Here is a 13,696-nt window from a genome sequence, read left to right on the forward strand (position 1 = left end):
AAAAAAAAAAAAAAAAAAAAAAAAAACTTTCTGCTTTTTACTTCCTCTTGATATTCCTACATCAAAGATATGTCAGAGGCACTTTATTGTCTGAAGCAGTAAGAGCTAAACAGCTATAAATTTAGTAAAACATCACAATCACCTCATTTCCCATTTTAGGAAACCAGTTGGAAGCAGATTTAAGATGAGTTAATTTTTTATATATTTTTAGACTGGATGACATTTATCATACTGTTTACTTTTGTCTTTTGATAAATTTTATTATCACAGCAAAATTGTAAGAAACAGAATTCTCAGTTGTCCCTTAGTCCTAAACATGCAGTCTCTCCCACTATCAACATCTCTCAGTCAGATAAAAAAAAAAATTAATGTAAGTAAAATACAATCATGGTCATTAGCCTGGACTGGTCATTATAATTTTGAAATATTCCTTTGTTTTTTAATTAAAATGAATGAAACAGTGAATATTTTGTGGGGAGAGGGGACAAGTTCATGACCAAAAACAGTGGTTTTTGCTTAAGGTTTCTCCACAGGTCAAGAAAGAAGTAAACCTACAGGGTTTACTTCACATGGGCAGTAATTACTGGTGTAGGGTGTAGTTCTGTGCATAATAAAGATTCTAGATAATGTATCCCAGTCAACATACTAATAAAAGACAAATCATTCATAACCCAAGTAGATACAAAAAATGAAACAAAACCATTATTTTCTCACTTCCTCCACATTTTATTTTATTTACCATTTTTTATTCATAGGTTTATTGGTTCATTTTAGGTATGCATTATAGTCACATTCAACACGGGGAATTTGTGCATGATTTATCTTGGTTCTTATTTTTTCCCATTACTCTTCCCTCCCTTTAACCGCCCACCCTTCCTATTTACAAAAGCTCTGTTTCTGTTTTTTTTTCCTTCTTTTATCATCCTCCCTTCCTTCTGCTTTCAGTTCCTCTTTCAACTCAGATTAGAAGTCCTATTTGATCCAGCTATTTCCCTTCTGGGTACTTTCCCCCCAAAATTAAAAGTGTCCTACCACAGTTATATATGCATAGCCATGTTTATAATGGCACATTTTGTAATAGCTAAATTTTGGAAACAATCCAAATGACTAACAATTGGTGATTAGATGAAGATGTGATTCTTTTATAAAATGAAGCACTTCCTGCTTACTCTAAACACTAATCAATTTTTTTTCCCTCTGAAGTGTTCAATGGAAAATAATTTTTATATATAAATTGTTCACTTGATATATTGCACTACATGTATTTTACCAATTCTAAATTATGTGCTTTCACATTTAACATTTTTGTTTCCTATTTAACATTTTTGGTATCAGGGTATCTTACAAAAATGTTTTCTTTATATTTCTATCATGGTTTTATTTTTCAGACTTCATCAAATAAAGATATATCATAAACAATACATCAAACGCATTATCCTTGGTCTATTTCTTACACTTGATCTATTTCAAAGAACAGAGCCAAGAAAATGCCAGAGCAAAATATCTGTTAACTTGTATCTCATATCACTGTTTAATGCTCACCTGTGCAACGAAACCACAACTCCAAAGGGTCAAAATTTTTAAAAGACTCACCGGAGTTGGGGTCAGAGTTGCCGTCTGCTTCGGTCCGCTTGTCTGGAGAGGCCTGGTCATAGAATTCGTCCTGTGGCTGAACCAGAGGAAGAGGGTGTGAGATCAGGGTTCCACTACCCACCGGCTCGTGGTCTCCCAGACCACTGTCACTGCAGCTTTCCTGGGAGCCGTCGGGGAGGTGAAACGTAACACGGCGCTGCGACTACAAAGAAGACCACAGGACACCAAATTAACATTCCTCCCAAGCAAAGTGCATGCTCAGTGGAACACATGATTAAAACATAACAAAGCAAAAAAACTGTCAACAAATGACAAGAGGTAAAACCAAAATAAATAAAACTAGCAGCAAAGCTAAGAACAAGCATTCATTTTGCTTGTTTGTTATTTAATAGGCAGTGGCCAAGTAGTAGCAAAATGCCAAAAAAGATTGTCTATCTTGCATGTAAGATCATAAAACAAATTCAATCCTTTCAAAAGTTTCATAAGAAAGGCAGAAAATTAAAAATAAAGAATACTTATACTACTTAACAAAGTTATAGAAAATTTCTAAGTACAAAGAAATACGCAAATATGTCATACATTTGAATCAATGCATAAAGTGACATTTTATCTCTTTTGAATGATCGAGCACTTGGCTTACTTGATGTTTTTACAGTAAGGGTTTTTTTTTGGGTTTTTTTTTTTTTGGTACCGGGGATAGAACTCGGGTCCTTGAGCTTGCAAGACAGCCCACCGAACCGCTGAGCTAAATCCCTGGCCCCTTTTTTACAGTAATTTTTGAAATCAATATTTCCCCTGCACTACTCCCTGATTTTTTTTTAAGGTAACCTTTTATATTTGGATGTCTCTAAACCAGTACGAAACAATTACAGTTAGTATTTTAAATCACCAAGTTCTGTGAAGTTGCAATTAATATATATGCGAAGAGACTACTGAGAGAGAGGCGAGAGGGGAGGTGAAACAAATCAAATTAGGAAGTCATTATTGCCCACTGGTCCAGCTATTTCTCCCAGTCTGGTCACAGAATATTTCAACTGAACGACGTTTGGAATATACTTTGGCATCTGTTTGCAAAGTATCATTCTTAGAAGTGAGCCGAAGTTGTATACAGTTATTTTAGTGAAAGCTAGTTTTACTTAAACAAAAATTGTGTGTTTCAGAGTACACACCAGTTTAGCTGTCTTGGTAAATGCTCCTTAAACTGAAGTAATCCATGAAATATGAGACTACTTTTAACAATGTGAAGTGAAAATTTTAGCCTTAGGAAATTACATAAGTAGTAAACTTGTACTATGCTCTCGAACTTAATTTTCATTCTCCTTTAACAGCCCCAAACCCTTCTAATTCCATGCCACATTTGACCAAGTTTATTCACATTTAAGGAAATTATGACTTTATACATAACACTTAACAAAAGGTAAATATCTAATGTATGATACATTTATTTTTTATTACCTAGTATATGTGATTTTCAGAGGACAATTTTCAGATTGTATTCATTTCAGAGGCATGAATGGAGTTGGAAACAAAATGTAATATATAACTATATTGCAGCTCTGTAAATGTGGTTTTATAGACTGACAAAAGAATATAGCCTATTTTCTCTGAGTCACTGGTTCAAATTCAGCTCAGAGTCCTACTAGAGAAGAGCTGATATCAATTTATTGCTGTTCAATGACCTGTATGAGATGAGTTGATAGTTCAGTACATTTTTAATGAACTGATGCTAACATCATATAAACTATAATCATAAGTGGTACTAACTGCCTCTATTGTAGCACATTTCACCTTCATGCACATCTATCTAAAAAGTGTCATTCCCCTCTCAAAGGGGAATAACTCGTGCCTAGGAGAGTGCTACAAAAAAAAAGCAAGTCAAACATCAACAATATTCAAAATATATTTCTCCTTGTGTAAGGAAGGTCATGCTACCACTTTTGCTTAGTGTAGTGTTTCCTTGTGCATATGAATTTAACCCTCAAAAAAAAAAAAAGAACTAATTTTTTGCTTTTCTTTCAATGTGCCCTTACCAGTTTTGCTTTTGAAGGAGTCAGTACTAAGAACAATGACCAAATTTTCCAAACATGGCTTTTTCAAGTGATCATCCTACTGAGAAGCCTACAGATTTTAAAGTATCTTTGATATTATCTCTGGAGGGATCTTTGTGAATTATAACTCAGGTGAATAAAAGGGAGCAAGTCCTAAAAGAAAGCTAATGTATCAGATGATTTATAATCTCTGTAAACATTTCTAAGCTTCAAAAACTATTAAGACATATGCTTAATGGAAAAAGAAAAAAAACATATTTATGACATTTTATAAAAATAATTGCTGTTGTTTTAATTGCAATATATTTTTCTCCTAAAAAGTATCCCAATCTGTAATGCCAGTTATACTTTAATGCAAGAATGTTCTTGCAGTGTGGCCATTGAAACAATTATTTATTGAGCCTAAACCATATGCCTAGGAATATGATTTCATTGAGAATAAAAGTGAAACATTTTCTTCCTGAAATTATTTCAAATATAGCTTATTAGATTTCATCTAATATACATATACACACATATATGTCTATATATATATTATGCTGTAAGTAATTCTTTAACACTACAAAAGTGAGAATATGAAAGTAAGTGCATTTTGTGTAATTTATTTCATGAGACACTGTAAATTAGAATGATATAATGTTTAAACTACTGTGGTTTATGGAAATATTTCTTAATTAATTTGAAGCAAAGATGTTTAAGACTTAATTGGCAGAATTGTGTGTAATTTATCAGCCTGCAGGGAGGTGGAGTTGGTGATGCATGTGGACTAAGAATTGGTGCACAAATCCTATGGTACAAAGCAAATTGATCAAGAAAATCCATCACTAATTTATCATGGTAATGAGTGATGTAAGTGGAATGTCTAAACTGTCAAGGCAGATGTTCGAAGAACTGGATAAACTGCGATGTAGACAAAGGATGGGGCAATGAATTCTTCGAAATCAGGAGCCGTGGGTGTTGTTAAGGACTCAAGAGTTCTTTTTCAGATTGAGCTAAAAAGAGCCAAATGAGAAGCCAGAACTGGATCTCCTGGCTTGCAAACCCTGCTCTCCAGAACTGACTCAGTGCCATGCACTTTATTCTCTTTCAATGAATTCCTCACTTTGAAAAAGGGAAAAATAGTACCTCCTTAATAAAAGTTTTTTTGAGGATGAAAATACATAACAACTGTTTTTGGCATACTGTACCTGACATACTATAGATACTCAATAAAACGCAGCCATAATTCTTCAAATTTAAAGCCACAGCTTTTTTAAACATCTGGCTGTAAACATTTGGCTAGTTTTAAAGACATGATTCCTTCAACTAAGAAGAAAAACACTATTGTCCGCGAAGAGAGCTGCTTGAAGCACAGAAGTCTGGCATGACTCAGACAGAACCCGCAGATCCCTTCAGCTCAGGGCCTTCTCCAAAGTGGATTTGATCTTGGGTGTGAGTCTGGGGTAGGCAAGAAAGTCTAGAATACACGCTTTTTCCTTGGAGAAAGTGAAGGTTTGTCCAGGATACTTTAAAAGTGTATGTATATTTGGAGAGAGAAGAGAGGGAGAAGTTTTATTTACTGCCTTTGAAAATGTTGTTTCTTGGCTTACCCTCATAGAAATATGCCCAGTCTGGATTACAAATGCTTTCAAACCCTGCTCGGCTGAATGAGAAAACACAAGAAATCAGGAAACTACTTCAGACTTTCCAGAGACTGGGCATTTGGATATCTTTTTCCCATAATTTATTTCTTCCCACTAAATTTTCCCATGGGAATCATCATCATCATCATCATCATCATCATCATCATCATCGACTGTCTTCTAGTGGATTGAATGTTCCATTTGCTTACTGGACTTATCACTTACAATTTAGCTCTCTCTTGATCTCTAGCTATGCTGAGAAAGAATAAGATGAATAAGTAACTACCAAAATTTTATCTCATCATTTTCTATCAAGGATACTTATATGAATTCTGACCATAGAAAATTTTCCATCCAAGAACTATACACAAGCTCGAGGGGTCATGCATATACATATAAGCACATCTATGATGCTCTAAGTTCCAAATTGCCATTCTTTGATTGAGAACAATCACCAAACACCTCTGCAGTAATTTTTCCTTGCAGCTCATTAGGAATAAAAAGACAGAGAACTTTCAAGAAGCCTAGAAAAACTGGTTATTGGTCAGAATCCTGTTCTTCAGGATTCACTAAAAGAATGAGTCACCAAGGAAGTTTCAATCATTACTTGAATATTTCTCTTGCATACATTCTATAAATTTAGCATTTAGTAATGAATGACTTCATTAAAGTGTAAAATTTCAACACCCTTGGTCCAGAGGAATTTCCATGTGTAAAGATTTGATTTTAAGTCTCAGGTTTTTCTTTACATGAAATATAAAAGTTAAAAAGAGAGAAATGCCTAATAGATTATTAATACCTTACAAATTATCATATAATTAAATGTTGTATAATATTTGTAATTATATTTATATTTATTGACATGGGAAATATCAATTTTAAAGTATAAGAATCAAGTTAGTAAGGATTTTGCTTAGTTGAACCATATTTTCCTAACAGGTTTTTATATGCATAAACCCTAAATGTTTTCTGTTTCTACATATACTAAGTATCACTAAGGGACACTTGATAAACAAATTATTACATTTCAGTTGCATTATTTTGATCACCCTTAACTATCCATGCATTTCATTTGTAATAATAAAATATATTCCAATTTATAGTGATTACTTACAGAACATTAGAGCTTAATTAAAGAGAATGCTTAAGTCCGGCATATAGTACATGGCTTTTCCCTTGAGTTTAGGAATTTCAATCTTCTGGTCCCTTTTCCACTATTCTAACTTACATTCTCTGCTTCCTTTATTTAACTTTCTAGTTATCACATTAAAAACTCCTGCCTTCTCCTCAAATAATCCAATAACAGCACAAATATAGCACTAAGATAATTATTACAAACCCAGTAAATATATTCTCTAGTTCAATTTTTATGACAATGAAAGTAAGTTTTTTGTGGAAAATTATAAATTGATATAATTTTCTATAATTGTTAGAAATAGAAAATAGTATTTGTTTTTTTGTTTGTTTTGTTTTTGGTACCGGGGATTGAACTCAGCACCTTGCACTTGCAAGGCAGGCAGTGCAACCACTGAGCTAAATCCCTGGCAGAAAATATTATTTGTATAAGAAGGAAAATATGATTTTATTTGTAGAAACTTCTTGCTATTTTGCAAGAAATATTATCCTTAATTCTGTTTTAAATATTTTCATCAAGGTTCAGAAAAAATATACCATATATGTATCTCTAAATCAACAACTATAATTATATACACACCAGATATAATAAAATACAAAATTATATTAAAATTTCATGTTTCCGTATTTCATATTAATTTCATTTTAGTACAAATAAGAAAGAACATTTGACTTATCATTATTTTAAATAAATAATATTTTCTCTTTCTTTCTCTGTCTGTTTCTGTCAACACACACACACACACACACACACACACACAGATACACAGAGCAGAAGAAATTACCTTAAGGAGGTTAAAAATTATAGAGTGGAAAGTATAATTTAATGTAAGCATTTCTTATACTGTTAATTATATTTTTAGCTTTCTTATTTTCAAAAGAACATATTTTATTTAGACTCATGTAGATTTAATTTAAGGATAATTAATATTAATAGACACATGTACTTCATTCACATTTGAAAGATGAAATCTCAGTGATAAATCTTAAGAGAATTTTCTGAACTTACGATTTAGGAAAGTTACTAGTATTTATAATTTAAATTAAGCCTTTATTAAGAATAGGAAATTTCTGAAAGATAAAATCATATGGAACTTTTCATGTGCTGATAAATATTTTGAGCATAGATTTCTTTTATCATGAGTTGCCTTATTATTTATAATTGGTAAATTTACCTAATTTCATATGCTTTGTTATTGGAAGTACTCAGTTTAAAATGGTTCGTTAATGTAGTATACATATCTTTTTAAAATTTTTTCTTCTTGAGCTGTAAACTAGAGATTTTTTTTTCCCATTGAGTTTATTGATACATTTTAGGTATACAGTGCAGTTACATTCATCATTGGGACCTTGTACCTTTATATGACAGGTCTTGGTTCTCATTTTTTCCCCTTGTCCCTGCCCTCCCTTGACCCTCTTCTCTCTTCCCTATTTACAAAAACTTTGTTTCCATTTTTTAATTTTCTTATATTTTTTCTTTTGCCTTGTTTCCTTTCCCCTACCTTTCCCACTTCCCCTACATCTTTAGCCCTTTTTAATCCATTAATTTTTTAAGAGGGAAAATGCAAAATTAAAGTGACTTGTCTTTATAGGTTGCAACTGATTCAATATAAAAATGCACATTTTCTAATTACCAGTAGGATGCCATTGGCACTGCTCTTTTGTCTATTCACTGAGAAAATACATTTTGAGCACCTACTACATGCTTACTGCTCTAGTTATGAATAATACATTGGTGACAAAGGTAGAAATCGTATCACACAAGTTTCTAAAAAGAGGTCATTTTTCTAAAAATAGTACCCATTAAGATACTTTTCATCCCCTCTTCCAGCAAACAGTCATGTCATCTTTTCAGAATGTGATTTTCTTGTGATTACTTCAAACTATGCAGACTCAGACAGTCAATTTTTTAACAAGATATTCTCCCTGGATTAATCAGTAATAACCCAGGCAGAAGAATCTGAAAAAGGAGATGGAATGTGTTCTGAGTTTATGCCAAAATAATATGCAGATTTGTTGCCAGCCATAAATTCTAATCAGTTATCAATTCATGAAAATAGAATAACAAAAGCGTAGAAGAATAACGGTGACTCTTAGAATAGGCTATTCTTGACGCACATACCAAACACATGTTCATTTGGTGAATCCTTGAATTTTTTTTTTTAAATCTGGCTACTGAAAAACTATAAACGTTAAAAGGGTTGATAAAATCAAAACTAGGAAGTTTTTGTGAGGAATGTACTCTTGACCTTTTATGAGCATTTAATGAATACTTACTGAATGAAAATGAGTTACCTAAAATCCACGTAGAGAATCTTAAGCAAATAACATAGCAATAGAATATCATTGTCCATCTTTTAAGAAGCTTTCCCATGGGAAAAGTTATTTGTCCAAGAACTTTGCAGATTTCTGTTCTATTCCAGAAGTAGCAGAGGACACACCACAGCGTTCCAATATGTCAGCCTTGCCTTATTTACTCTTTCCATGTGTGCATTTTAGAAAGAATGGAGACAAAGAGGAACATGTATTTTATGTTTGAGAATGATGGGTAACAACATCACTGATCACAGATGACAGAAGTAAACTTTTTAGCCATTTTAAAAATATTTCTTTAATTTCTAGTTTTAGCAATGATATATAAAGGACTAGGTTTCAGATTAGAAGTGGTCAGTCATTTAAATTCAAGTGGCATTTTTAGAGAGAGCAGATGTCTTCCCTTACACTACACTTACTGCTCTCGGTGCCAATTTATCTTCTGCTGTATGGCAATTGTTTCATTTGTGGATAGAGTTATCAGCCTTTATTCCAACTTACTACACAACTTCATGTTTACTTTTAGAGGTTTTTTTTTTCCTTTAAATATATGTAAGGAAATCACATTGACTTAAAGTTGGCCTGTTTATTTTAGTTTGTAAACATCTCATTGCAAAATGAGTTCCTCATATGACCTATATGTTATTCTATGCTTTGCAAAGTACTTTGAATATTTCTTGAGACTCCCTATAGTAAGAGCATACATGTTAATGACATATGGTGAGAGGTTTAATGCAATTTTATTTCCTATTCATTGTGGTATGATATGAGAAAAAGTAGCACTCCTGTTTTAAAAAATTGATATGTAATAAACTTGCGAGAAAAGTACATCCTTTGAACTCCTCTTGGGTGTAGCCTTGGTACTTCAATTTAAAAAATTGCAACAAATATAAACAAGAATCTTTCTACAATATCTTTTTCCCTTGTAAGATGTAAGAGAAAAGGAAAATATTTTGAAACTTTTCTTGTGGGCTTGATAACATCACCCACACCCATAGGGCTCCTCAAGGGTCAAAGCAAGCAGAGAGGATTAAAACTTGTCTTCATTGTTAGGCATTTTGCTTCTTATATTCTTATTTTGATCCTGCTATCTAACCTATTTCTCACAGTTAAATGTTGCCCAGTAGGAAGGCAGTGCTTTATCTGAGCATACAAAATATAAAATGACTACATTAAACAGGAGCAGCTGTTCCTGAATTACAAGCAGAAGTTCTGCACCTATAAATTATATATACAGAAATATGGAAGAAACAATTCATCACGTCTTATCCTATATAATTTCTAGTACAAACTAATTCATGTGACAATGTTAGGTACCCTTATCATATTTACAATAGCAATTGCATACATGCTAGTTGTAGCAATTTAACTATAAATTGTACTATATTGTTATTGTTATTAGATAAATATAGAAGTCACTGCCATTATGTATAGTCTTAAAGAAAGAGGACTTTTCTTTAGATAATGATGAATGACTGAAAAATATGTGCCAGACCTATCACTATTGGTAAAAGAAATAGTTTGCTTTGGTGCCTAGTATTAAAGAATTCATCTCAGCTAGCTTTAACAGAATTAAGAAAAGACATAATGAGTATCTCTCTAGTATTCTTTTTGTTAATAATTCTCGGAGGGCAGAGGTAAGGGGAAAAAATGAGAATCAAGAATTGTCATGTAGAGGTACAAGATCCTAACAATGAATGTAACTGTACTGTATCCCTAAAATGTACCAATAAACTCAATTAAAGCTGAAAAAAATAATTTTCAATAAAAAGTAAAACTTGAAAGTCCAAAGAAAGTAAGTGGTAGCTTTGGAGACATAGTCCCCTTTTAATATTATAATTAACTCAAGACCACTTGACTCAGAAAAGAGTATAAAAAAGATGCACACACACACACACACACACACACCACTTTAGTCTTCTCTTGTCCCTTGCTAAACAGACGCAAGATCATAATTACCTTGTAAGAATGAAAGCTAATAATTCACACCTTTAGAATACAGATCACATCACTCAAAGTTGGAGGAAAAAACAGCAGTGGAAGGATAGGGATATGAGTCAAACTATAAAATCTCCAAGAGATACTATTACTAAACATGACATTGTTAAAAAGTCTTCATAAAGGATGATCAATTTGCACCTGAAATGACGTATAATCTCTTTCAAAAACATCATATATTGTAGTTTTATTTTATTTACTGAATTTTTTTCTCTTATTTTTGTAGCATAAAATATTGAAACTCTTTTTAGAAGCCAGAAAGGAGTGAAAACATTTTTGGATTAGTCCTGGCACTGAAATACTAACACAATCATGTTAAAGAACTTAATTCTCTTCCACAGGTTAGTGGGGAGGTTGGAGTCACATAGAGAAGTGGACAGTGGGAAATAGTCTACAAAACATAGGTTAGACCCACATTTCACATATGGGACATACAATGTGTGCATACAAGTTCAGGACATAACACTGTTGCGCAAATATTACATTTTTTTCTTTCAGGCTCTTTAAAGAATATTCTAAATTTTGTTTTTTCAGAATTGGGTATAGAGAGAAAACTGAGCCAGTAGGAGCAGAAAATTCTTTGTCCTTATAGAGCATATACAATATAAGCATCCTTGGAATTTCATCTGAAATCTTAGATCCATTAAAAAATAACCAGCAATGAAAAATTTGACTGATTGGTAGAAATATCAACACGGGATAATTGTTTACTGTTAATTGTGTATATGCAGGGCACATAAGAAAAGAAAACATAACAAATATTTGTTCCTTGGAATTTTTTTGAAAAAAATGTTATGATAAAAGGCAAATGTAATGGTATCTCTTAGTTTTTTCAAAGGCTATCAATGAAAATATTGTTTAGAGTTGAAAATTTTTGATTGAGTATGTAATATTCAAGACACATTTACTTATAAATTAGTAAAAATGAGACTAAAATTATTCATGTATCATAATCATATATTTGTTATATATATATATATGACTATATGTTACAAAACATTCACAAACATCCGTAAAGAGAGACATACTATGCCTGTATTAAAACAAAATTTTGGGTCAGGTGTGGTGGTGCATTCCTGTAATCCCAGTACTTGGGAGGATGAGGCAGGAGGATCACTGTGAGTTCAAAACCAGCCTGGGCTGCACAGTGAGTTCCAGGTTAATCTCAACTACATAGAGAGACCCTGTCTCAAAGAACCCAAAAAAAAAAAAAAATCCCCATTCTTAGAGTGTAAAAGTATGAAACATATCTGGAACTAATAAACAGACAATTATTTTATAATATTGAAATAAATTTCAAGCATTAATTGTACCTCCAAATGTTCAAATGTAAGCAAAAGCTTACATTAAATTGATGACACCATAAGTTACAGTTTAAAAGCAGTCTTTTTACTGGCTATGTTTAATTCTGTATAATACAAAACCTGATCAGGTGACAAAAATTACTTGTTTAGGAGTGCTATTTCATTGCCTATATTTATAGAAATTATCTTATACAATTGGGATTATAAAATTATAAAAACATTTATTAAATTATTAGGAACTTTACAGAAATTCTATTCCTCTGTGTTAGGTATTTACTAATCTAAATGCCATTGCAGTGAGGCCACTAAATTTTAAGACTAAATTTGTTGTTTTGACGTGTCCTGAGAGTTTGGATAGCTTTTAGGGGTTAACTCTTTGCTTTTAATAAAGTGATTTTATTTTTTAAAGAACTAAAAGACACTTTTAGTCATGAACAATGACATTTAAAAAAGGACAATTTAGAAAGTCTTATGGCACATTTTTTCCATAGCTTAAAAATTACAAGTGAGGATCCTCATAAATGCAGAGTTTCAAAATAGTTTGAGAAATGATAATATAATTATTAATTATATCTACGAACAAGGAAACTTTGAAAGACAGTACTCATCAAGTTCATAATTTCTGTTCTTTAACGATCAACCTCAATCTCACATAAAGTTTATGTAAAGGACTGTTCTTTTTGAATCATACATTTTTTAGAAGGCAGTATGGCTTGAGAGAATGAGTTGAGTAGTGGCAGGCTTCATAAGACATTCTCAAAGAAATTAAAGAAATCCAAGAAAAGCTTATGAAACAAGTTTCCAACATACATATGGCACAGTAACATTTGGGTATGGAAATAATATCAAAATATATTGTTGTAAGTATTAATCAGCATTAATCAGTAGAGTACAAAACACTGATGTACTGTTTAGTTGGATGAAAATATATTTTAAATCGCTGTGGCTTTGAAAAATGTAATGTATAACCACCTCTCCACTCTGCTAGATTCAGAGTCTTTCTTATGATCTTAAGAAGACTGATTGGAATAAACATGAGTAAGATTTTGTATCTCTTTTCTCCTGGGTAAAGGAGTCATTGTCCTGAACAATCTGAGTAGCTGGACTTTATTTCAAAAGAAAAAAAAAATCTACCTACCATTGCAGTCAGTCATTGCAACTTTGAGCCTGATATTTGAAACAAAATTCACTCCTGCATCTCAGGGACAATCGCGACTTGCCCTGTGGCTTTTAAAGTTTGCCTTTGAAAACATTACTGAGTCACCAATCTCATTTATTTGTGCACTGGGGATAATTTGTTTTCCCTGAAAACAAATACAGAATTCCAACATATGTCAAGAGCTTCTATATATATAATTTTGTATATAAATCTAGGTAGCATCTATAAAATATTGTTATACTCAACAATATTTAGTTCTTTTACAAGAAGTAGCCCTCTCAAATCTTATATTCCAAATGTGAACAAACAGTGTAGAAAGAAAAGGTCCAAAACCCATAGCAATATTTTTTGAAGATGAGAATAAACAGTAGTAAGTTCCTTGACTCTACTATCCAACAATGTGCATATTAGTGCCTTCTAATTTTTGTCTTCAACATAAAGGGAATGAAAGTTTCAGGATGAATTCTACAAAATTTTCAAAACTAAAAGGAACTTATTATATGGTATAATTTAATATATGAATTA

General features: G+C 32.1%; 1 protein-coding gene across 4 annotated transcripts in view; it reads right to left on the minus strand.

Moving 5' to 3' along the window:
- The window catches only part of Pcdh9 (protocadherin 9), an 887,892-nt gene that overhangs the window by 315,162 nt on the left and 559,034 nt on the right, over nt 1-13,696 (minus strand). For 2 of the 4 annotated variants that reach the window (XM_010632145.3, XM_010632144.3), the window contains one exon: nt 1,594-1,669. In XM_010632145.3, coding sequence (XP_010630447.1) covers nt 1,594-1,669 — 76 coding nt within the window. Of the gene's footprint in view, nt 1-1,593; nt 1,796-13,696 lie in introns of all 4 variants that reach the window. The other 2 variants (XM_010632143.3, XM_010632142.3) reach the window with 1 other exon arrangement.

The sequence above is a fragment of the Fukomys damarensis genome, unplaced genomic scaffold, assembly GCF_012274545.1.
Source record: "Fukomys damarensis isolate Sample0158 unplaced genomic scaffold, DMR_v1.0_HiC HiC_scaffold_6, whole genome shotgun sequence".
In the NCBI taxonomy this organism is placed as follows: Eukaryota; Metazoa; Chordata; class Mammalia; order Rodentia; family Bathyergidae; genus Fukomys; species Fukomys damarensis.